Source organism: Pelophylax lessonae (assembly GCF_965119305.1).
Source record: "Pelophylax lessonae genome assembly, chromosome: 3".
In the NCBI taxonomy this organism is placed as follows: Eukaryota; Metazoa; Chordata; class Amphibia; order Anura; family Ranidae; genus Pelophylax; species Pelophylax lessonae.
In genome coordinates, this window is record NC_138770.1 from 285,002,261 (window position 1) to 285,028,792 (window position 26,532).

The 26,532-nt window shown below is 41.3% G+C and overlaps 1 protein-coding gene across 1 annotated transcript in view; it reads left to right on the forward strand.

Moving 5' to 3' along the window:
- Nucleotides 1–9,531: 9,531 nt before the first annotated feature.
- Nucleotides 9,532–26,532, forward strand: part of LOC309551334 (anosmin-1-like) — a gene marked incomplete at its 5' end in the record, with an annotated part of 67,135 nt that continues 50,134 nt past the window's right edge. Inside the window, 6 exons of the mRNA XM_082251883.1 lie at nucleotides 9,532–9,774; nucleotides 10,874–10,921; nucleotides 16,486–16,548; nucleotides 19,655–19,862; nucleotides 19,940–20,124; nucleotides 20,589–20,718. Of these exons, the coding sequence (XP_082108009.1) occupies nucleotides 9,532–9,774; nucleotides 10,874–10,921; nucleotides 16,486–16,548; nucleotides 19,655–19,862; nucleotides 19,940–20,124; nucleotides 20,589–20,718 (877 nt within the window). The remainder of the gene's footprint in view (nucleotides 9,775–10,873; nucleotides 10,922–16,485; nucleotides 16,549–19,654; nucleotides 19,863–19,939; nucleotides 20,125–20,588; nucleotides 20,719–26,532) is intronic.

Consider the following 26,532-nt stretch of genomic DNA (forward strand, 5'->3'; position numbering starts at 1 on the left):
CCGAAACAACAAAAAACTGTGCTTTCCTAAATAGTCTTTTTTGAAAGTTACAATCATCAAGCATTAACTTATAAATCGAAAAACAAAAGAACAATGAACAGTGATAACTGTGTAGGCTGTATAAACTTTTACATGATGAGGCGCACTAGGGCCTCATTCACAACTGTGTGTTTTAGGTGTGTTTTAGGTGTGGTGCATAAAAAAAGTCCTGCTTGCTGCATCTTTGATACACTTTCATCAAAACTCACATTATATAGAGTTCAATGGTAATGCACATAAAACACACCTAAAATGCACCACACAGATGTGAACCGGCCCTTAAGTACATAATTCTAACATCAATGATTCATACTAATTGGTTCTCAAAAAATTATGAATTGAAAAAGAAATGATTCTTGATGGAAAAGAAAACATTTTCATAAAATCTTTTGGGTTGCTTTCAAGCATGACCCATTGTACTCAAAACTTCTGCAAAGAGAGAATGCAATGAAGTTTATATTATATATTTTAATGCAATGCAGGGAAAAGCAACAGGTTACACTATAATGGCATTGGCTAGCCTCCCTCTGCAAATATTCAACTTTCAATAAGTGTGTACTGTATATGCGTATAAGCTGTACATTATGTTTACGTTAAATACTTATGCTAATATAGTAAAGCCTAAGTAAAATTTCAGTTTAAATGAATAAGTTACCTAAATACATTCCAGGTGCATTAAAACAAAAGGGGTTCAATACTTGAGAGTTCATTTTCCTGTAGAAAGTGGCCACAACTTAAGTAGAAAAGCCCATCTCCTGCCTGCATGCTGCTAAAAAGAGCCCTTGCTTCATGTGAGGAAGCAGTGGTCTCTCTGCAGAGGTCTGACATGCCTCCAATGCTCTTCTTGCATCCTGCTGATTGTAGAGTTCTGGGGGCGCAGGACCACTAAAGAGACTTTACTGTTTCCTTACATAGAGCATAAGTCCATCTCAGCAGGTGGCATATTTTTATACTCAGGCTGTGGCTACTCAAAATAACACCTTTTGTTTTGACGCACCTTGAATGAAATCACCCCGGGTGTTGTGGGACTGTGCTGGGCAGCTTTGCCCCGAAAATGTCCCATCAAAAGACAGGACAAAATGCCTTGTTTCGTATCAGGCCAGGTTACACCACCACCACCACAAAGCAGAGGTTTTCCCTGCACACTTACCAGCCAGCCTGCAAAACAACCAAATTGACCCTGTCTAACAGTTACCGTTAAAAACAGGGGGTTTTGTTTGCACACATTTGCAAATATATGCGTAAATCACAGTGCCCACATCAAGGGACCTCTGTCTATACTGCGGTCCTCTAAAATTTTTGAGACTCTCCATAGTAGGAGCACATATAAGAATGGATATATTAAGGTCAGGTGTGCCTGGAGGGAGCCCACCCCTCCTTAAAGGCACAGGGATGCACCTAATGCCCATCAAAAGCACAATGGCAGCAATGGCAACCAACTGTACAAAAACATGGCAACCACTCCAACCTATAACTAGCCTTTGCAGCAAGGTGCGCATAGAAGGGTAACACATATCCCAAACAAACAAAAGATTTCCCAGCATACTTCCTAGCCAGCCTGCTAAACATATGCATGCATAGATAGAGGTTGCTTGACGTGGGCACTGTGGCTTACGCATAAAGTTGCAAATGTGTGCAAACAAAACCCTTAATTTTTTATGTAAACTGTTAGACAGAGTCAATTTGGTTGTTTTGCAGGCTGGCTGGTAAGTGTGCTGAGGAAATCTTTTGTTTGTTTTTGTGTGTGTTGCCCTTCTATGTGCACCTTACTGCAAAGGCTGGTTATTCTGTAGGCTGGGGTAGTTGCAAATTTTTTGCACAGTTCACTCTGACGTGTTGCTGTGGTGTGCACTGAAAGAAGTACTTTTTTATCAGAACAGAGCGGTGCAACGCAATCCACCACATTGCACTGTGCTTGAACCAATAGAACATAATGAAATGTCACTTTGGGGTTTATTTACTAAAGCTAGAGAGGGCAAAATGAGTCACGATTCTGCAGAGAAACCAATCAGCTTCCAGGTTTTATTGCTAAAACTTAATTAAACAAGTTGAGGTTAGAAGCAGATTGGTTTCTTTGCAGAATTGTGACTAATTTTGCCCTCTCTAGCTTTAGTAAATAAACCCATTTGTGACACTTTAACCTCTCCCGAATCGCCTGCTGCCCACCGATGCATGGGGCCAGCGGCTCCGACTGCCGCCGGCCACCCCTGATCACTCCCCGCTGAGAGAGAAGGACAGTCAGCTGTTGTAAACACAGCTGACCGTTCTTCTCTCTGTTATGATCACAGAGCGCCTGTGATACTTCTATATAGGATCACAGTTCTCCATGATCATTTCCAAAGCCACGCCCCATACAGTTAGAAACACTCCCCTAGACTCACATTTAACCCCTTGATCACCCACTGTGTTAACCCCTTCCTTGCCAGTGTCATTATTACAGTAACAGTGCATATTTTTAGCACTGATCACTGTAGTAATGTCACTGGTCCCCCCCCAAAAGTGTCAAAAATGTCACTCAGGGGTCCAATCTGTCTGCCACAATGTCACAGTCCCGCTAAAAATCCCAGATCGCCGCCATTACTAGTAAAAAAAAAAAAAAAACAATAAAAATGACATAAATCTTTCCCGTAGTTAGTAGAAGCGATAACTTTTGCGCAAACCAATTAAAATACGCTTATTGCGATTTCTTTTACCAAAAATATGTAGCAGAAAGCAAATTGGCCTAAAATGTTTAAAAAATTAGATTTTTGTACATATTTTTTTTTTTTTGGGAATGTTATATAGCAGAATGTGTTTTTTTGTTTTCCAGAATTGTCGCTATTTTTTTGTTTATAGCGCAAAAAATAAAAATCGCAGAGGTGATCAAATACCATCAAAAGAAAGTTCTATTTGTGGGAAAAAAGGACATCAATTTTATTTAGGTACAGCGTCGCACGACCGCGCAATTGTCCGTTAAGGTAACGCAGTGCCGAATCGCAAAAAATGGCCTGGTCATTAAGGGGGCAAATCCTTCCGGTCTAGAACTGGTTAATAAAGCTCACATAAAAAAAGTAAACAGTGCAATGCACTTGGAATGGTGCACCAGCACTGCTGTTATCCTGCTGCACACCAGCGGCTGAGTTTTATTGCAGCTGCTGGTGTGACTGGGCCTTTAAATTAAGTGTTTTTAATTGAGCCTAAAGAGTAACAATTAGACCCCGTTCACACTGGGGCGAGCCGACTTTGCCGGGCGACCTGTGTAATCACGGTGCGCAACTCGCACCGCGACCTCGGAGCGGCCGGCACGGACTTCATATAATTGAAGTCAATGCAGGTCGCTCCGGGTCGCCCCAAAGAAGCTCCGGACCCTTTTTCTAAGTCGGAGTGACTTGTGTCGCTCCTATTAGAACGGGTCCACAGCTTCTCTATGGCAGGCGACCTAGGGCGACCTGTCAGGCGACCAGGTCGCCTGACAGGTCGCCCCAGTGTGAACCGGCTCTTATAGTGTTAATAAATGTATACACTTATATATCTTCTCCAGATTACTGTTCTCATTTTTAACTCTTTCTAAAACTTCAAATGATGTGAAAAAAGACAACTTACAAAGAAAAACAAAACCCAAAATCTATTAACTTCCTATAGGTTTTTGCAATTTCCAAATCCACCAGTTTTTTACATAACAGATATAACCAGCTGTAATAAAGAACCATTAAATTATCTTTAGAAAATAAATCACTTTCCTACATAGGAAGTACCTGGTACAATTATGAGGACTATTCTTCCTTTGGATCTCATGGGTTGTCTCAGACTGATGTTTAACAGGCACTCATTTTATGTTAGTTTAAAAAAGTGAGCATAAATGTCTTGTCCATGTATTAAATTATCATGAGTCTGGTTCTTTTATAAAATGCCCAATTTGACGCAGTTACCTAAAAGTATTTAGGAAACGGAAGGTTAACATCCTGTGTTACTAATGCAAACTTCTAACCTTAGACCTACTAAGGGTGTCAAAGCATGGGCCACCTTGTCTATTAATGGCTATTAAAATGCTGTTAGTCGGTGTGGTATTTCATAGTGTGAATCTGCTACTTGACGTTTTCCAGGGATAGATGGCGCAATGTGATACAGCTTGGGTTGAGGGCCAGTTAAAAAGGTCACAAGTTCATGAGTAGTTAAGACATCCTCTAGTAGGTCTGAACTTTAAGGCTATCAAAGGAATCTTCATCTATCTCTGAGAAAAGTCCTGACTTTTCCCTTCCACATACATTTTAAATAAGACAGCTCAACAGGGGTGAAAATTATTACAAATTATCTGTTTTTCCGCTTTGTGTCCTTCTTTGAATATGCCTAGGTTATCTCTTAACCTATCGTGGCAGGAAGAAGAAGCTAATTAGAGGAAATGTCTTCATTCAAGTAATGTTTCTTTCGAAATTCAAGGAGTGAAAAGCTTAATATTGTATTTAAATTTTGGGAGTTTTATTTTAAGTAAAGTCATAATACGCTCAATACAGAAAAAGCATGTTTAGGGGTTTTGAAAAGCTTAGGACCCATTATACCATTGAACTGGAATGGAAATAAGTATTCAAGCATTGAATATTTTGTTCACACTCATTAACTACTTACAGTAACCAGAATTTGATATATTTTTGTGCTAGCTGTCCTTTAAATTATTTTTAGAGTGGCCAGGAAAATAGTTTATAGCAGTAGTGTATAACTTAAAAGAGCCCAAGAGCCATGACTGTGTCGACAAATTAAATGATGGGCCGCATCTAAATCAACACATGTGCTATACCCTATAAAGGATGTACAGAGCACCTAAGACTTTAGCATGGCACGAAAAGCTCAGGACGCAAGATGGTGACAGCCATACATATTACACTAAAACCAGCAAAAGACATGCATATAATAGGGATAATGCCCTTCCTGGAAGCTCCATCCTTCTGCTCACCTGCATACTGCTGTTGTATTCCCCTTGGTGTCAGTGGGTGTAAAATAATTCCCATCATCGGGGTCAGTGGGAGTAAAAAAGTTCTATCATTGCTGTCAGGAGGAGCAAAATAAACCCCATTGAGGGTGTCAATCAGAATAAACTAAGCTTTATCATCAATGTCAGTGGAAGTCCCATTGTGCTGTTAGTGGGAGTAAATCAAACTTTTATAATGTTGGTTTCAGCAAGAATAAAATAAACGGCTTATTACTGGTAGTGGGAACAAGAATAAGCCCCATATCACTGGTATCTCTGGAAGCAAAAATAGTCCTATGATTACATTAGCATTCAGTGTTTACTAAGCTAATCAAATAATCCTTGCTCTGCTTTTCTGACTATCTAGCTTGAGCCAGAACTATTCTGACACTTCTGGGCAGGAGATAACACTGCTTACAAGTTCCAGGATAATCTGCTGATCTAGCTGCTGGTACACAGAATGAGCCACCAGTTGGACAGATTGATTTTATAGGGAATATGAGGGTCCTATATGGATAAGCCAGGAAGGAGCCCAACTGGCCATTATATGGACATTGAAAAATTAAGAAACTAGTCAATGGCAACCAAACAATGAAGAAAACCCCTGTGTCACAGGTATTCAACTATTATTACCTTTACCCTCATTTTTATACTAACAGGTTCAGGAGGTGCCCCTGTCTTTCAAACTAAACTCAATATACAAGACTAGATGTATAAGTACAAGGTTATAGATAGAACTCATAGCTCTCATATGATGGGAATACTGCAGTTACATGGGCTCCCTGGCATAATTCCTGACCACCTGGAAGTTTTGGGTATTCCTGTCCACTTTGTGCTTTAAGCACCTCTTGTATGTTGTATTCTAAAAGTAAAAAAAAAAATAGTAATTAATCCCACTGTGAGAGTGGGACCACCCTACTGTATAATGGCCACAGCAGGTGTACAAACCTGGAAACCCAAGGGCAGAGATCTCGCCAATAGAATCTATCAGAGATATGCAAAATTGTCAGGTAGTTTAAGCCCGCATTCACATTACCGCGGCACGACTCTGTACTACTTCGGGGGCGACTTGTGAAGTCCCGTGCACCGCGACTTCGGCGCGACTTGCACGGACCTCATATAATGAATGTCTATGCAAGTCACTCCGAGGTCGCCCCGAAGTAGTACAGGACCCTTTTTCTAAGTCGGAGCGACTTGTGTCGCTCCTATTAGAACGGGTCCTGTAGCAGTCAATGGACCGCGAGGGACCGCAACTTGTTAGGCTGACAAGTCGCCTGACAAGTCGCGTTAGTGTGAATGGAGCCTAAATCTCTGTCAAAAACTGAATGTTCCATTTTTGGTAGACCAACATTGTAACCATTTGTTTTCATCTGCATTTTTTTTTTTTCATTTTTTTATACACATGTTTAAATCTGCATTTCTTGCTAGAAATAACTGTAAACCCTCCAAAAAATATGTATTTTCTGAAAGCAGGGACCGAGGAAAATATAATGGAGGCAGTTACAATGTTTTATATCACATGGAAAAGGGAGGAACAAATACTTAATTAATTTTCGTGCAAATTTATTGGTAAAATATGACAGATGGGGTTGTGTCAAGTAAATAGATACCAAACACATCAAGTATTAAAATCGCACAGGCCTGTGGAGTTGCAAAAAACTATGGTACCCAAAATTCTCCATATGCAATGCTTTAAAAGTTTTTACAGGTCATTGGTTTAGAGTTACCCATGAACTATGGCCCTAGAATTATTGTTCCTATTCTGACATTCTGACCTACGCAACGATACCTCCCATTTGTGGTGAAACTGATTTTTACAAACATGTGCTCGCCCTATGCTGCGCTTTTTATATAAGGGGGGGGGGGGGTTGCAGGGGTGCATTACATTTTTCTCTTTTAATTGTATTGTATTTATTTTTTACAATTCTTTTTTTTTTTTACTGTTGATTTTTTTTTTTACTTTTTTGCTATCTCAAGGGGTCTAACATGCCCACTATGTGATAGCATGAGTAGGTGTCAGGTACTCTTTATGAAAACATTGGGGGACTATTAGACCCCAATGTCTGCCCTGTGGTCCTATGCAACTATTCCAGTACAGATCGTGCTGGAATAGCTGCATCCTTGGCTACACTAGCCAAGGCATGACAGCTTTGACTCTGGAAGACATAATGCACGTTGCATTCGGGGTCATTAGTCACATCAGGGAGTTTCTCCTGCATTCGCTGGGGAAACAGTTTCCTGTGGTATCAGGCTCCCTGAGAGAGTCCAGGAACCACCATGTGTGCTCTCCCTTTGGGGGGTGCCCCTTTGAAATCCCCATAAAAGTTATCAGGCATCCTGTAGTCTAGAAGCCTATTGGAAAGCCCTTTACTGGCTCCTAAAGCCACTGTCAAACTCACAGCAGCTGCTGCAGCCATGAACTTGATTATAAAAGTTCATAAATATATCTTGGTAGACAAGTGGCTAAAGTTTACCTATAGTCAAAATTGAAAGTGTTATATTATACATTGTATTTAATACATTCCTAGCCTAATGTAGTATTCCTATTAGTCTGAATGATCTTGAAGTTTGTAAACTAACTTTTTGAAGAATTCCACACATTTATTTCCTTGAATTCTGTGGTACGTATTCATTATGCCCTGTGGGGAGACACTGCTGTGTCACATATTTCACAGAGCCTGCCTTCTGAACTTCAGAGGTGCTGAGAGGAGGAGTTTCAGGAGGTGGAGTCAGTACAGGGATAACCGCTTACAGGCAGTAAGGTACCATGGGAAATGTAGTCCTTAGAAACTGAAAGTAAAAAGCAAAGGAGATGCTGCAAAGCATGAAGGGAATCCAGGAAGTTGTGGAAAGAGATGGCCAGCAGACAGGCAGAACTTACAAAATAAAAGGAGATTTTTTAAGTAAACGTATATTGAATTGTCAAATACATCTTCTGTATGCTGTGACCGTAGAGCCTCTTTAAGCACTACATTTAAAATCTTTAGTTATTTTACAAACATAAGGCCACCTCATTGTTGGTGACAGAAATTTACAGACTTGTTATATGAAAAATATGTACTGCTAATTTTCAGGATATGCAGTAAATCTAGAAATAACAAAAAAGTTATATTGGTGAAATGGAGTTAATGGCTACTTCTACTACAATGCTGAGCAACTGAACCTATGACATTTCTATAAATATGACTACCATCAAATGAATGTAAATATACACTAAATTACATTAAAATGGCACATAAATATGTGTTATTGGTGGGAATATTTAGTTTGGTTCATAAATATAATTAACCCATACCGCCTAACTTTCTGAAATGATAACGAGAGACATCTTCTAGCACAAAGGCAAAGGACACATCCCTGCCTTGGACTGGTTACACGGACCACAAAGATCTAATATGTGGAAAATGTTTGGCAAAACCACACAAGTGCTTTTTTACCTCTATTTTTCCTGTATATTGACTTTTCAAAATAAAAAATGCAGCAATATAGAGGTTGGAAAAAAAGTTTAGAGCAGCATAACACTTTTGGTAGTAAAATATTACATTTTGTATTGAGAAGTACACATCAAACCAAAATGAGGGACAATTGAGGATATACGAGGGACAGAGGGATTCGGTTTTACAAATAAAGGGCGGTAGAGAGCTATAATTAACCTTTATGACAAAATCTCAGGCCTGTCATGCCCCACTTTAAAAGATTTAGTCGCATTGCAAAATACTCTTTCTAGGCAAACACTGGAGGGGGGGGGGGGGGGGTGATTTACTTAAACTGGAGATGACAAAATTTGTTGAAGCTCTGAATAGAAACCAATCAGCTTCCAGGATTTTTGTGAACAAGCTCAAGTTACTAGGTTACAAGCTAATTGGCTACAATGCACCTCTACACCATATTTGCACTCTACAGTTTTAATAAATCAACTCTTTAGGCTAGTCATACATCATACACATTTTCTATTCAGTTTCCTTCAATGACTGTAGTACAAGGGCCTGCCTGATTGCATACAAATTGAACGTTTTTAGGTCTGACCTCGTATTATTTGATTTTGGTAACATTGTAAAAAAAAAAAAAAAAAAAAAGATTGTATAATGTATGGCCAGCCTTATTGTATTAGAATACAGGTATGTGTTTTTTGTTTGTTATTAAAATATGTATTTCCTACTGGTATAGAAAGTATATGTAAATGATAAAATACCTGCACACAACTCTTGAATAAAAGAAAAATGTGTTTTAATGCCAATGGTGATGTGTTTGTTATTAAACTGCAACTTCATTACAGAATGTCCTCAGAATATATTATGTTTGCATGCTAAATACTGACAGCCACTGTGGTAAAATAACTTTCTTTATGCTACTGTAAATCATGAAATTGAAGTGTCACCTGCACCCCTGACTCCAGTGAAATCATCCTTGTACAAAGCATATGTAGAAATTTGAGAACAGCCGGGATGTATGTTAGATTCTGCATGCAGAATATGGTGTGGGGTCCTATAGCTGGGGGAGTGACCCTGCTAGACGTAGCACCCACCCAGACATAGATTGCTAACAGATTCATGTATAAGAGCAGTATAGCTTGGAGAGAGTGGCAGTTACCTATAAGAATGGCTGTACTTTTCTTCGATGGGAACCTTGGTGTTTTGCTGGTGTACAGCGTTGTAATGGGTGCTGCTTTAACATGGAGAGTGGACAAAAGGGATGGAGGAGACACTGAGAAGAAGATAACATTAGCCAGATGTACATCACGTTGTCTAACCCTCCACATCACACAGCTGTCTGCCAACTTCAGAAGTCTTCAGGTATCTGGGTCACAGAACATAAACTATAGTAAGGTTGATTTACTACAACTGGAGAGTGCTAACTCTGGTGCAGCTGTGCATAGCAGCCAATCAGCTTATAACTTCAGCTTGCTCAATTACGCTTTGACCCAAAAAAAAAAAAAAAAAAAAACTGGCAGCTTATTGGTTTCAATGCAAAACCTGCACCAGATTTTGCACTCTCCAATTTTAGTAAATCAACCCCACTGAGTCTATGCTATTTTGTTCTATTTGCTTTGTTAATAGCAATTTATATAGTCAAACAGGAGCACTTAGAGGAGCAGGTTGCCCTTTTTTGCATATCACCAGAAGTAAAAAAAATATATATATCTATAATATTAAATAGAAACTAAAAGATTTGCAAATGTATCGCCTAGCTAATTTAAAAAATGTACTTTATTTATTTATTTTCTTTATAAAAACAGGTTTTCTAGGAATTTACACCTGTAATTAATTTGATGGTCTCATATTATTCATTTATTTACATTTCTTTTTTTTTTTTTTTGCTGGTTATCAAAGCAACCACAGGTTATATAGGTATAACCTCATATAACCTTATAAACACAGGTTTTATAGGAACACCTGTAAATTCATTTGTTGAATTTTACACCTGTAAATTCATTTGATGGTCTCGTATTATTCAGTTATTTACATAAACACAGGTTTTATAGGAATTTACACCTGTAAATTCATTTGATGGTCTCATATTATTGAGTTATTTACATAAACACAGGTTTTATAGGAATTTACACCTGTAATTCATTTGATGGTCTCGTATTATTCAGTTATTTACATAAACACAGGTTTTATAGGAATTTACACCTGTAATTCATTTGATGGTCTCATATTATTCAGTTATTTACATAAACACAGGTTTTATAGGAATTTACACCTGTAATTCATTTGATGGTCTCGTATTATTCAGTTATTTACATAAACACAGGTTTTATAGGAATTTACACCTGTAATTCATTTGACGGTCTCATATATCATTCAGTTATTTACATAAACACAGGTTTTATAGGAATGTACACCTGTAATCAATTTGCTGGTCTTAGTGTCTATTATTTTTTGTTTCTAGGATGATAATATTTTGGCTTGGTGTGGTAAAAAGCGGCGGTGCTCACAGGTAAGTAAAAATTATTGTCTAAAAGTACATAGTGTTTGAGAGATGAAAAACTAGTGGTTGCTTTGTTAACCAGCAAAAAAAAGAAAGTGTTGATTTAAAATGGAAATGCACAAATGCCATCTAACTTGGAGAATGCAGGAGCCTGAAATAAGAAGAGGTGTTGGCCATATGCTAGTAGAATTTAGTTTAACATTTTTTGTTTTAAAAATGTTCATTCAATTTTCTAATAGTTAGTGGGATCAAATCAATTATCATTTGGCCGCAGTGACAAGAACATCCGAAGGAGCAGCATGGAAACATTTTTTTCAAAAGAACACATTTCTAATGTTTCTTCCTGATTTTAATTCAGGAATTTTCACACAAATGTTCATATAAATTTTCGGACGAATATTAATTTGAAAATCTACTAGTGTATGGCCAGCTTTAATGTGGCTTATGAACACAGAAACTAGATATGCTTGTACACCCAGTGTTGTATGTATGAGCCTTCAAATGTTAACATAAGAATGTCATCATTACATGTTGCTGCAATCTGCTTTCTGATAACATACTTACTCTATATACCATATATAGTCAGGGCTTTTTTTCTGCAGGAACGTGGGGGAACGTAGTTCCGGCACCTCCAGTACTGAATGTATGCAAGGGGTGCAGGGGTGTGCTGAAGGATCTACTGATGCTGGCTGCTGGGGGGTCTATTGTAGCTGGAGGGGATCCATTTTTGCCTGGAGGGGTCTATTGCTGCTTTGGAAGTCTATTGTTATTGGTGGAGAATCTATTGTTGGTGGGGTGGGTCTTATGTTGCTGGGGGGGGGGTCAGTTGTTGCTGGGAGAGTTCTACTGTTGAGGGAGGGGTCTGTTGATGCTGGTTGTGGGGAGATTTGTTGTTGCTGCCGGGGGTCTATAGTTGTTGGGGGGGGGTCTATTGTTGCTGGGGGTCTATTGTTGTTCTGGGAGATTTTTTTGTTGTGGGTGGTTCATTTTTTTTTTTTTTGGGGGGGGGGGTCTATTGTTGATGTATGGTCTGTTATTGTTGCTGGCTGCAGGGGATCTATTTTACTGCTTTTCTTGTTCTCATTAATAAATTACATACAATTTACTTGACACAAAAAAAGTTATACTTGGTTCTGTATGCTCCATAAAGGGCAGTACTGGGAGATGGGCAAGGGGGTGAACCAAGGAACATTCCTCGGAGGTGGGTAGGGGCGGAGAAAAGGGGTGACTCAGAAAGGGAGAGTTCCTGCACCTATTCTTTGAGGAAAAAAAAGCCCTGTATATAGTACATGTATTGTATTTTCATTTTTAAGGCGGAACCTATTTAAGCATACACAATGCATTCTACCAGGCTTAACAAAATTCCTAATAAGGATATTTGAATATCAGCATATGCCAATTTACTAAGACAAAGCTACTGCTATGAAATAACCCAGACAGTCAATAAGAATGCTAAACCAATGAAAGCCAGGAGTGCTACCCACACACCTTCACAAAATACTTATATTTAAAAAAAACATAACAGATTAAAAGTGTAGGGATAATAGTAACAGTAACAATAATAATAATAATAAAAAGAGCAACAAAAATAATATTGCCTGGTCTTTTGCAATGCTGCAAGTTTGGATTATTACAAGATCAAACAGGCAGTCATTCGGCTTTTTGCATCCAGTACCAAGACTGGTAGCTTTTAGCTCTAAGACCCCTTGCACACGGGACATCCAGGGCCAGTGCTAGAATATTTTGCGCCCTAGGCAAGACCATTTACTTGCGCCCCCCCAAGAAAAAATAGAAAATGATTCTCTTACTGTCACACAAGACTGCTGCTTTTGTATATATATATTATATTTACAGATGATATATAATATTGGGAAATGGCCTGGGCTGGGGATCACACAAGACTGCTGCTTATATAACAATTTACTGCTGATATACAATATTGGGATCACACAAACCTGCTGCTTTGTATATATATTATTTTTACTGCTGATATATAATATTGGGGATCACACAAGCCTGCTGCTTTTGTATATATATATATTATATTTACTGATGATATATAATATTGGGGATCGGATCACACAAGACTGCTACTTTTGTATATATTATATTTACTGCTGATATTATATTTGCAGTAAATATAATATATACAGAAGCAGCAGTCTTGTATTATCTGATCCCCAATATTATATATCAGCAGTAAATATAATATATATACAAAAGCAGCAGGCTTGTGTGATCCCCAATATTGTATATCAGCAGTAAATTGTAATATAAGCAGCAGTCCTGTGTGATCCCCAGCCCAGGCCATTTCCCAATATTATATATCAGCAGTAAATATAATATATACAAAATCAGCAATCTTGTGTTATCTGATGCCCAATATTGCTGTGCCCAGCAATGCAGCCTGACCAGTGCCCAGCAATACAGCCTGACCAGTGTCCATCCAATGCAGCCTGACCAGTGTCCATCCAATGCAGCTTGACCAGTGTCCCCATCCAATGCAACCTGACGAGTGCCCCCATCCAATGCAGAGTGACCAGTGCCCCATCCCATGCAGAGTGACCAGTGCCCCCATCCAATGCAGAGTGACCAGTGCCCCCATCCAATGCAGAGTGACCAGTGCCCCCATCCAATGCAGAGTGACCAGTGCCCCATCCAATGCAGAGTGACCAGTGCCCCCATCCAATGCAGAGCGACCAGTGCCCCATCCAATGCAGATTGAACAGTGCCCCATCCAATGCAGATTGAACAGTGCCCCCATCAATGCAGAGTGACCATTGACCAGTGCCCCATCAATGCAGAGTGACCAGTGCTCCAATAACGCAGAGTGACCAGTGCCCCATCCAATGCAGAGTGACCAGTTACCTGTGCCCCCATCAATGCAGAGTGACCAGTGCCCATCAATGCAGAGTGACCAGTGCCCCATCAATGCAGAGTGATCAGTGACCAGTGCCCCCATCAATGCAGAGTGACCAGTGCCCCATCAATGCAGAGTGATCAGTGACCAGTGCCCCCATCAATGCAGAGTGACCAGTGCCCCATCAATGCAGAGTGACCAGTGCCCCCATCAATGCAGAGTGACCATTGACCAGTGCCCCATCAATGCAGAGTGACCAGTGCTCCAATAAAGCAGAGTGACCAGTGCCCCATCCAATGCAGAGTGACCAGTTACCTGTGCCCCCATCAATGCAGAGTGACCAGTGCCCCCATCCAATGCAGAGTGACCAGTGCCCCAATCCAATGCAGAGTGATCAGTGACCCCATCCAATGCAGAGTGACCAGTGCCCCATCAAATGCAGAGTGACCAGTGCCCCCATCAATGCAGAGTGACCAGTGCCCCATCAATGCAGAGTGACCAGTGCCCCATCAATGCAGAGTGACCAGTGCCCATCAATGCAGAGTGACCAGTGCCCCATCAATGCAGAGTGATCAGTGACCAGTGCCCCCATCAATGCAGAGTGACCAGTGCCCCATCAATGCAGAGTGATCAGTGACCAGTGCCCCCATCAATGCAGAGTGACCAGTGCCCCATCAATGCAGAATGACCAGTGCCCCCATCAATGCAGAGTGACCAGTGCCCCCATAAATGCAGAGTGACCAGTGCCCCCATAAATGCAGAGTGACCAGTGCCCCCATCAATGCAGGGTGTCCAGTGCCCCCATCAATGCAGAGTGACCAGTGCCCCATCAATGCAGAGTGACCAGTGCCCCCATCAATGCAGAGTGACCAGTGCCCCCATCAATGCAGAGTGACCAGTGACCAGTGCCCCGTGAATGCAGAGTGACCAGTGCCCCTATCAATGCAGAGTGACCAGAGACCAGTGCCCCCATCAATACAGAATGACCAGTGACCAGTGCCCCATCAATGCAGAGATACCAGTGCATTTGCATTAGAGCGCCATCTGATTAAACAGAGCAGGGTTCTTCTGCTTACCTGGCGCGGCCGCTGTAATGTGAAGTCCCGCCTCCTGGACCAGCTTCTATGATAGACGTCACCAGTGTGCTGTCTATCATAGGTTGGCGGCGGTCCAGGAGGCAGGACTTCACATTATAGTGGCCGCTCCGAGTAAGCAGAAGAACCTTGCTCTGTTTAATCAGGCAACGCTCGCCCTCGCCCCCCCTTCCATTCCGGAGGCAGCCCAATAGGCTTAGCGGAACCTATGGCAGGCCCCCCCCTGCCCTAGCTCACGGTGCACCCACCCAGGATCGGCCCTGCAGAGCGGGGATAAAATCAGGGACAGATTCGGGCCGGGCGCTGTGTCCTCAGTCCGGGGACTGTCCCCGGTCATCCTACCCTAGGCAACAGTGTGCTCCTAGGTGGCAGTACACCCTAGACGGCTGCCTAGTTTGCCTAGTGGGAGCGCCAGCCCTGGTGACATCTAGCTTCTGCGCATTCAGTGCCAGGGTTTTGGTGTGAGAGACACAGGTGCATCGGCCAGATCTGGTGTCTGCAGCCAATATTCTGCGGCTGGAAAGGGCTGAATGCTGTACTGAGTGCCCCTTCCCCTGATCTCTCTGTCAAAATCGATGGCACAACTATTAGCCCATCCCCGCATGCCAAGGTCCTAGGTGTAGTCCTGGACTCTGAACTCTCCTTCAAGCCCCACATCCAATCACTGTCCAAATATTGCTGCCTCAACCTCCACAACATCTCCAATATAGCCTCTTACTAACCAATGACACAACAAAGCTCCTAGTTCACTCCCTGGTCATCTCGTGCCTCGACTACTGCAATTACCTTCTCATTGGCTTACCTCTACATAGGCTATCCCTCTTCAATACATCATGAATGGACTCATCCACGTTACTAAATGCTCAGTGTCTGCTTTTCCTCTGTCAATCACTGGCTTCCGCTCACCCAACAAATTAAATTCAAAATGCTAGCAACAACTTACAAAGCCATCCACAAATTTTAAGTCCACCAGATATATGATGAAAGATGCCCATGCTTGAGCCTCCATCCATGGATGATTGAGCTCACTATCCACTGTCTGTTACTATAGTCTCCCCCTTCCCTCTCTCTTGCCTCTGAGCCAGTGAGTACACTAAGATAAGGGGGACTCAGATGTAAGGGGTGCTCTGTGGATTCTGATGTAAAGGGGGCTTTGGGAACCCTGATTTAAGAGGGAATGCTGGGAACTCTGATGTAAGTGGGGACTTGGGGGAGCAGAAACCCACTTACATCAGGGTTACCCTTTACACTAAAGTCCACAGTGTTCCCCCTTAAAAAAGAAAAAAATGCTGTGTGCCATTAAACTGTTCGAGTTTGGCTTGAAGAAAATATGACAACCCTATCTTAGCAAAGTCACTTGACTGGATCACGAGGACTGCTTTTAATTATAAAAAGTAGAGCTTTTTGGAAAGATTTTACTGTCGCTGCACATTGTGACACTTCTGAAATGTAGTCATGCAGGCTTACAAGATCTATTTTTACTGCATCTATAAAATATTAATATGCATGGAATTTTTTAATATAATATTCTATGGTTTAAGGGGATTTCTTGATTATATGATAAAAGTGATGTGTTTAAATACTTCTGGATATGTTCTGACAACTCTAGTATTTTTCAGTGTATGCAGCCATGCATGGGCCAATGGGAAGCAGCTTCACAACAGTGTCACAAGAAATGTGAGGTAATGGCATCTCCACTTTTTGACTTCCATTCTGACTGGATTAGCATATTCAGCCAACTGAATTACAACTTCTGGCTCTGACTTGGAAGTGTTGATATTCAATAATGCTTTTGAGTTATATTTGGAATCATGACCTCACTTATGCATACATGGGTGTATTAGACAGCTAACCGCTTAACGCCTGAAGGTAAAACAAAGGGTAACGCCTGAAGGTAAAACAAACCTTACCGCCTGAACCTAGTTTTCCATGTTGTTACTTAAACTGTACATACAAAACTGTACAACTACTGGAAACAGGTGCCGGTTCAGCTCATAACTGGAGATATCAAAAGAAGGAAGTAAAGACGACCCCGTGCTGAAATCATCTATATTGGAAAATGTCCATAAAACCAAACAAAGTCTAGTAAATACACAGCGGAGGAGCCAGGTAGTGTATTTTAATACTTAGTATATCAAGGTAAATGATACGTTGTTTTTTTCCATGTACATGGTAATGGATACCATCTATTTTTTTTAAATAAAGAAAAACTGGCCTAATGTAGTAAAAACTTTATCTGTAGATTTCTTACCATTGCCAGGCCCACCACCAAAAAAAAAAACAATTTGGCATTTACTAGTACTGTAGCTACTAGAAAGTACTATGTTCGGATTACTTTTTATAGGTTTTTAACAATGAATAAAACCTTTTCCAAACCAAAAGCATTGGATAAAATATTTGTACATACTATATACATTACCAGCTACCTGCCAAGTTAAAAAGTGTCTACTGCAATGTTTACTTTTAATCTTAAAAACTTTTTTTTCTGAAATTATGTGGTTATTCTATCATTTAATCATGGAGCTTCTTATAATTCTAGGAATTCTCTGATAGCACTATAGTAACAGCTCATTAGAATACCCAGGAACAGGAAGAAACTACAAAGAAGAAAAATATATATACATGGCCTGAAAATCAGCCAGTTCAGCAGGAACCTGCCGGCCTTCAGTCCATGTGTACCAGTGACTGTTCAACAGAACCCAGTTCTGTCGAACGGTCATGCTGGAAAACCAGTATTCAATTTCAACCAATGGCTACAGCGCTGATCAGTGCATTCTGACAGTGGGTGGGGAGGGAGTTCCTGCTGTCATAATACAATAGCTCAGTGGGATAGATTCTTGCATCACACATTGTTTGTGTTAATCCAGGGGTCTGTCATTTTGTTTTGTTCAACCCACTAGTTTAAAAAGGAAATTGTAACACATATACCCTGCTTACTCTCTGCCTTTTTCAGGCCTTAACCAATGTAAACATTGATTATCCTGTCCATAAAGGTCTGCTTGAAAACAAGATTGTATGGAATGACATGGGATAGGTGATGCCCAGTGCAAAACTAAGCTTATGCACAGACTATCTTCTTGCACTAATTTGATATTTGTTTCTAGTGATTACATAAGGGTAATATAGTTTAGAATTTATCAGTGATGGCTCCTGGCACTGAAGACATGAATCATCAACTGATGTGTGATCAAATATCATCCTTGCTGTTTTTAGTCCCAATCTGCAGGGATGTTGCTTAACAGTAAATTTCAGACTGCAGATAGGCTAAATGTAAACAAAGCAATAGTTACACTGGTTTTGGTTATCGATGGAAATTCTCAACAAGCAGCAAAGCTAAGGTAGAGGGTTTATTTGTAAATTGATTGATCCAGAAATATACTGTACACTATGTGAAACACTGAACTTGTTCATGGCAATCCCTTGTAGGGGGTTGTTCTAAATAACATATTCTTTGTATAAACCTCCTGAGCTTTCCTACATTAAGAAAAGCGCCCTTTCATTACATATGACAGTCAGGCAGAATTTTAGACTGCTCAATGCATGGGTCCAACTAGCTATAGTACATATTATTGATTGCATTTTACTTGTTCTAGGGCTTCAATTCCTCGGTAACTACTTCCGCCCCGGAAGGCTTACCCCCTGTCATGACAAGCCATTCTTTTGAGATACAGCACTGTGTTACTTTACCTGACAATTGCGCAGTCGTGCAACACTGTTCCCAAATAAATAAATCGTTTTTTTCCCCCCACAAATAGAGCTTTCTTTTGCTGGTATTTGATCACCTCTGCGGTTTTTATTTTTTGTGCTATAAACAAAAAAATAGCGACAACTTTGAAAAAATATATATATATTTTTTACTTTCTGCTATAAAACACATCCAATAAAAAATGTAAAAAATCTAATTTATTCATCAATTTAGGCCAATATATATTCTGCTACATATTTCTGGTAAAAAAAAATCCCAATAAGCGTATATTAATTGGTTTCTCGCAAAAGTTATCGTGTCTACAAACTATGGGATATTTTTATGGCATTTTTATATATTCATTTATTTTTTTTACTAGTAATGGCTGCGATCAGCGATTTTTAGCGGGACTGCAACATTGCGGCAGACAAATCTGACACTTTTTTGGGGACCAGTGACATTTTTACAATGATCAGTGCTAAAAAAATATGCACTGTTACTGTACTATTGACACTGGCAGGGAAGGAGTTAACATCAGGGGCGATCAAAGGGTTAAATGTGTCCCCAGGGGGTGCTTGCTAACTGTGTGGGGGTTGCTTTGACTGGGGGAAGATAGAGATCTACTTTCCTGCTTCCAGCTTGTTTACATAGGCAGACCGCCATTCTGCCTCTCTCAGGAACATTCACGGCTGGCCAGCAGACATCGGGTCTGCCAGACCCGCTAATTGGCTCCCTCTCTGTCAAATTAGCGTGTGATCACGCCTCAGGTGGCATGCGTACGCCCCACCTAGTGGCTATTGCAAAAATGACATAAAGGTACGTGATTTCGCACAATAGAGCAGACCTGCCACAGTAAATGTACGTTAGGCGGTCAGCAAGTGCCTAAAGTATACCTCTGTTCCATTCAGTTACAAAGCCTAAAGAGAACACAACCTACTGTACAGAAGTACAACAATGAAAATAAAAAGGGTAGATAGGTAAAGTGTGTACTAGTAAATGCAACCAAACCCAACATTTAAATATTTCAACTATTTTAGAAATAAAGCATTTCACTGTTGTTAATAATTAAAACCTTTTCTGTGTATTTTCATTGCACTACATAGAACCACCATGAGTGTGTGACCAGCTGTGATTTCTTGAAATCTCTTAAAATGAACAAGCAGGGAGATTGCCCTCCTCCACACAGAGCATCTGGGTTCACTGCCGCTTGTGTGTTAAGCTGCAGTATTGACAAAGACTGCCCTGGCATAAAGAAGTGCTGTGCCAATGGATGTGGTTTCACCTGCCAGGTGCCAGTTAATAAGAATAAAGGTAATCTATCTGCGGAACAGGTAGACTAAAATAATAGCATTCACATAGATATCTAAAGTCTCCTTTCTATTCTGCAGGCATGCCATTGAAACCTAACACTGGTTTCATATTTAATGAACATTTCAATGGAAGCGTAGAAATCACATGGAAGTCTAGATTCAATGTCTCTGCACAACCAGTTTTGTACATCCTGCAAAGAAGATGGAATTATGGCATTCAACCTAGTGAGGATCAGTCTACATCTTGGCAAACAATAACAGTGGTTAGTGTTGACCTTATATAATATCTTTTTTGTGCAACAGTTCTAAATGCATGATTTCTGCAAAGAAACATCTCAAAAAGAGCATTCAAAGTAAAAAAATAAGCGGACTTCATGGAAAAGTTCTGGTGTCTTTTATATGTGAACTTGGCTTATATGTAAAGAGCATGGGGAAATAAACAAAGCACATAGACCCTGATAGCATGGTTTATTCTTGTTGGTTTATTATGTTGCTAAAATAAAATCTGCAATGTGTAGGTTGTCACATGAGTTTCATAGTATAATTTCACCATTTGCTAAGGACTTGATGATAGTTATGTGTTAAAATGCAAAAAACAATGCATTTGAAAGGAGGATTTTTTTGTGTAGCTACATGTTGATAATCAAGGTAATTTTCTTATAATGATTTATATGAATATTAGTCAGAAGAGGCAGTAAAAATATGAGTGTCTTCTATTTTTCCACAGACAGTAACACACCATTTCAGTATGACTGACATAAGGCCAAACAGATGGTATCAGTTCAGAGTGGCAGCAGTGAACATACATGGCACACTAGGATTCACCACCCCAAGTAAACATTTCCATTCAAGCAAAGGTAAGAAACAATACATAGGAGGTTTTCAGTTCTGTCCTAAGGCAACACCAACAGTGAGTATTTCCTCTTAGGAACACAGATCACTAGATCACCCTAGGCTTTATAGAAACCTTCAAAATATTATTGTTAAAAATGCTTTTTGAAAGTAGTTTTGAAAGAAGTAGGGAAATGTTAGAACCTCTGACAAGTTTTCGTTGCTGTCTCTCTCTCTATGTGGAAGATCTCCATTCACTTCCTATTCTGTCCCCATGTCAGTAACTAGTAATGGGCCGAACACCCCCCTGTTCGGTTCTCACCAGAACATCTCGAACGGGGAAAAAGTTCTAGCGAATATGCAAACTCTATTAAAGTCTATGGGACATGAACAGGTAAAATCACAAGTCCTCATTTTAAAGACTTATATGCAAGTTATTGCCAAAAAAAGTGTATGGGGACCTGGGTACTGCCCTGGGGGACATGTATCAATGCAAAAAAAGTTTTTAAAACAAAAAGTTTTTTAAAGGAGCAGTGATTTTAATGTTGTCTAAAATGAAACAATAAAAATGAAAAATTCCTTTAAATATCATGCCTGGGGGGTTCCCCTAATGTGCCTGTAAAATGGCACATCTGTAAGATGTATGAAGCCCGTTAATACTGACATTTCTAAAGAAAAAAAAGTTATTTAAACTTGCTAGTGGCTGTAATGTATTGTCGGCTCCTGACAATACAGATAAAAATTGTATTTAAAAAAAATGGCATAGGGTCCCCCCAAAATCCATACCAGGCCCTTATCCGAGCATGTAGTCTGGCAGGTCAGGAAAGGGGGGGGCACCCTCCCCATGTTAAGGGCAAGCGGCCTGGTATGGTTCAGGAGGGGGGTGCTCACTCACCCCCCCTTTCTTGACCTGCCAGGCTGCATGCTCAGATAAGGGACTGGTATGGATTTTGGGGGAGCCCACACGGCTTTTTTTTAAATTTTGGCATGGAGTTCCTCTTAAAATCTATACCAGACCCAAGGGGCCCGGTATGAATTTTGGGGGGGGGGGGCATATCGTTTTTTTTTTAATTTTGGCATAGAGCTCCCCTTCAAAACTATATGAATTTTGGAGGGGACCCCACGCCGTTCTTTTTCTTAAATCTGTCATAGGGTTCCCCTTAAAAGCCATACAAGATCCAAAGGTTCCCCCAAGCTGTTTTCACCCCAATTTTTTTAAATTTACATTTTCTTTCTACAATTATTTTTTTTAATTCAGCTCACAACAGGGAAGACTTAACAACCTATTGACTGTGCGCTCAGCGGGCGAACATACCGCTAAGTGGTGAGAAAGTTCAGGTGTTGGGTGAGTACCTGAATGGGTGATGTTTAGGCCAAACTTATGCTCGGTCCAAACCGTTCACCCATCCCTAGTGGTGCCTGAACACTGTAACCCCTCACAGTTACTCTTGCTGGGCACAGGAATGGGCCCTGCTGTTACAAAATTTGAAAATAAAATTGAAATTACATGTCAAGAAGGTGCAGAAAAATTGGGCCTTGGGTGTTGGTGGTGCCCTAAACCAAAAACATTGTTGGAAGCTAGCATAATCAATATTTAGGAATAGAAAGGGCAGCATAGGAAATCTTCGAGGGATCCCAGATCCCTGAAAAATTCAATCAGTTACATCAGCATCAGGGGCTTGATAGTTGCTGTTGATCCAGGACTGATTAATTTTGATAAATGTCAGCCGGTCAACAGAGTCTGTGGACAGATGCACTCTTTTATCCATCACAAAACCTCCAGCAGTACTGAATGTGCATTTGGAAAGCATGCTGGAAGCAGGACAGGCCAGTAGCTCAATTGAATATTGAGCAAATTCTGGCCAGTGGTTCATCCCCAAGACCCAGTAACCCAGTGGATGCTCAGTTGTATAGGTCTCCAAATCTGCTCTTGCTCCTAGATAATCCTGCACCATATGATGCAGACGCTGCTAATGGTTGCTTAAGCCGAACAGCCCTGGGTGCTGAGGATCAAGAAGAATTGTTTAAAGGCATCGGTCAGCCAAACGCCTTCCCCACCGCTCCTCCTTTGATCGAATGAAGCCTCAAAAACACGTTGTCTAGGAAATGGTAATCTCCCAGTGTCTGGAAAGGTGTTACACAAATGTTTCTTCAAGGCGTTCTCAAGATGTTTCATCCTCTGCTCCCTCTGCGAAGGCAGCATGAGCTCTGCAACTTTACTCTTGTAACGTGGATAAAGAAGGGTTGCTAACCAGTAATGATCCCTCTCTTTGATACCATAAATCCTCAGGTCCTTTTGCAGGCTTTGCAAAATCAGGGAGCCCATGCAGCGTATGTTTGAGAAGGCATGAGATTCTGAGTCCTCTGGGTCACTAAGGATGACATTGTCAGGAGCAATCTCTCCCCAGCCATGTACTACTCCTGGGGTTTCTGGGGAATGAAAACCATCCCTTGAAGACTGCTGTATGTTATACTCTACATCCATGCTGCCACAATCCTCCTCTTCCTCCGGTTTGTTTTGCAGCCCCGCAGAAATGGTATCTGCATAAAGGGGGCCTTGTGAGGAAAGGAAGTCCTCCTCTTCCTCCCGCTGTTCTGCCTCAAGTACCCTGTCCATGATTCTACGAAGCGTGTGCTCAAGCAAAAAGACTAGAGGAATAGTGTCACTGATGCATGCATCACGCGCGTGCTCACCATCTTTGTGGCCTCCTCAAATGGTGACAGGACAGTGCGTGCATCCTTTATCAGCAGCCACTGGCGTGGCAAAAAGAAGCAAAGCTCCCCTGAGCCTGCCCTTGTGCCATACTTACACAGGTACTCATTGATGGCCCTCTGCTGTATGTGCAGCTGCTGCAGCATTGCCAATGTTGAGTTCCACCTGGTGGGCATGTCACAAATGAGGCGGTTGGTGGACCGGTTGAATTCCCGTTTAATGTCAGCCAGCTGAGCACTGGCATTGTATGACTGCCAGAAATGGCCACAGACTTTTCTGGCCTGCCTCAGAAGATCTTATAGGCCCAGGTGCCTGTTCAAGAAATGCTGCACCACTAAATTCAGGACATGTGCCAAGCATGAAACATGTGTCAAGTGGCCCTGTTGGAGGGCAGAGAGAAGGTTGGTGCCATTGTCACATACAACCATTCCTGGCTGAAGCTGCCGTGGCCTCAACCACATCTGAGCCTGCCCCTGCAGATCTCACAGAATCTCTGCCCGGTCTGGCTCCTGTCCCCTAGACAGACCAACTGAAGCAATGCATGGCATCTTTTAGCCTGACTGCTTGCATAGCTTCTTGAACGCTTAGGGAGCACTGCTGGTTCAGCAGAAGAGGCCATAGAGGAGGAAGAAGAAGAGGAGGGGGTGGAGCAGACAGATGTGGCAGAATCACCACCAGCTTTTTGGAGGCATGGTGGTGGAACAAGCTCCAGCACTGAACCATGTCCTGCATCCTTCCCAGCTGCCAGCAGAGTTACCCAGTGCGCCATGAAGGAAATGTAAGGTCCCTGACCATGCCTGCTGAAACATGAGTCAGCAGTAATGTAAACCTTCCTACTGACTGCTCTGCCCAACAAGGCTAAAACAATGCCCTCCACATGATGGTACAGAGCTGGAATGGCCTTACGTGAAAATACATTTCTTTTTGGAACCTGCCACTGTGGTACAGCACATTCCGCAAATTCACAAAAGGGGGCCGAGTCTACCAGATGAAAAGGCAGCAGTTGTAGTGCTAGCAATTTGGCCAAGCTAGCATTTAGATGCTGAGCATGTGGATGGCTGGGAAAGTATTTTTTTTTTTACGGTTCAACAAATCAACAGGTGGGGTACTGCTAGCAGATTGGGTGCAAGTACATGTGGCACTCTTTGCTATACCATCATCCCCCTCAGTGCAGGTTTTTGAGAAAACTTGAGGAATAGTAGAGGTTGAGATCCCAGATGAGGAGAAGTCTGCATTTTTTTATAATGTGGGTCTTTCAGGTGCTGTTGCCAATGGACTGCATGGCAGGTCATCATTTGTCTTGTCAAGCATGTGGTGCTCAAGCGGCTGGTGTTTTGGCCACGCTTGATCCACTTCAGGCAGAGATTGCAAACAGCAGTGCTGCGGTCTGCTGCACAAGTTGAAAAAAGCCCACGCCAATGAACTTTTGGAAGTCAGTGGGGAGTAAGCAGCGCCCTGCACCTGTGGAGCTCTGTGGTGTAATGCAATAGGGTGGCTGCCCTTAAGCCGGCCCCTGGAGGACATCCTGCCTCGTTGGAGTTGTCTCTCCTCACTTTACTCCTCTATTCTCTCAGGCACAAAATTGCATTCAGTGACCTCATCATCCCCTCCCTCCTCATCACTGGAGCAAACTTGGCAGTATTCTGCAGCTGGGGGAACATAACTGCTAGTTTCTTGTCCATCATTGTCACCCTCTCTCTCTAGGCTCACGTTATTCCCTTTCTCAACCTGGGAACCAACATCGGAGCATTCAAATTGCTGTGCATCCTCCAGCATCATAAAACTGACACTATGATCAAATAATTCAAGTGACTCCTCTGTGAATGATGGTGGGGCTAAGGAAGGAGTAGCTGTGGACAAGGAGCCTGTGGAATAAGCTGCTTTGGCAGCTGCGGTGGAACGCAAGCTAGTATGAGCCTGGATGACAGAGGACCACCAACTCTTCTGCATGTTGTGGCTCAATAACACTGCTGACGCAGAAGGAATAGCACCTGTGACACAAAAGGGGCGACAGCAATTATGCTCTAAATATTATTAATGCTGCTGCGCCACAAAAATAAAAATAAAAAAAATAACTACTGACGCAGAAGGAATAGCACCTGCGACCCAAAAGGGTGAGTACTAATATTGCAGCAAAAGAACCTAATGCTGTAAAATAAATAAATAAATCAATCAATGGAAAAAAAATGGGATCGGTAGGGTGACACAGACGTGTTGTGTACACCAACACTTCAGTGGCACCACTACACTGTGTTACAAAAGAATCAGCACAGCAGTACACTGACAGCACTACAATGACTGCACTACAATGACTGCACTACACCGACTGCACTACACAGTGTTTAGACCCCTGCAGTCTCCACCCTCAATTCCACAAGCCCCTTATGCAGCTGATAACAGAGGTTGTGTGATTACTTATAAAAAAAGAAGGTATTATAATATTTTTAATATATACACACAAAGTGTTGCCATGCATTTCTATTTTAAACCGAATGGAATGTTTTACAAGGTAAGAGTTCACATATACTTTAACTAACCTCATATGCAGATCAAAGATCACCCCTTTGATCTACACATAAATGAAACAGAGAAGCAAGAGAAGCAATACTGTTCTTACTTTGTATTTCTCAATGAAAACTCTGAAGTGTCTTCTTGAACAAAAAGATCTTTGTTACACAGCAGAAGCTATAGTCACTGTTGTGTAAACCAGTATTTCCCAACCTTTTTTTCAGTCAAGACACCCTTTATAATTATGGACAGTCTTGAGGCACCCTATTCTAAAATGTAAAAAATTATTCCAATAGTTTTACATATTGAAACAACATCCATACGTTGGGCACCCAACGTTAGAGGTGATTTCTTTCTTTCAAAGCAAATATACTTTTGAACACTGGTACTGACTGGTATTCCAATGTTTTTCTTCTCCCTCAATTTCTCTTCATAAGCCAGCTAATGTGACCCCAGTGCTGAGGGAGAGGGGCAGAGGAGGGTCAAACAAGGATGCTGTAAAGGCGACAGACGTCCTCCTTATCAACTAATGACATCATTGGTTGTTAGGATGCCAGTGTCTAGAAAGTCGTAATGTTGCATAATGAAAATCTGTGGCTTTGTGTAACTAAAAGGCATG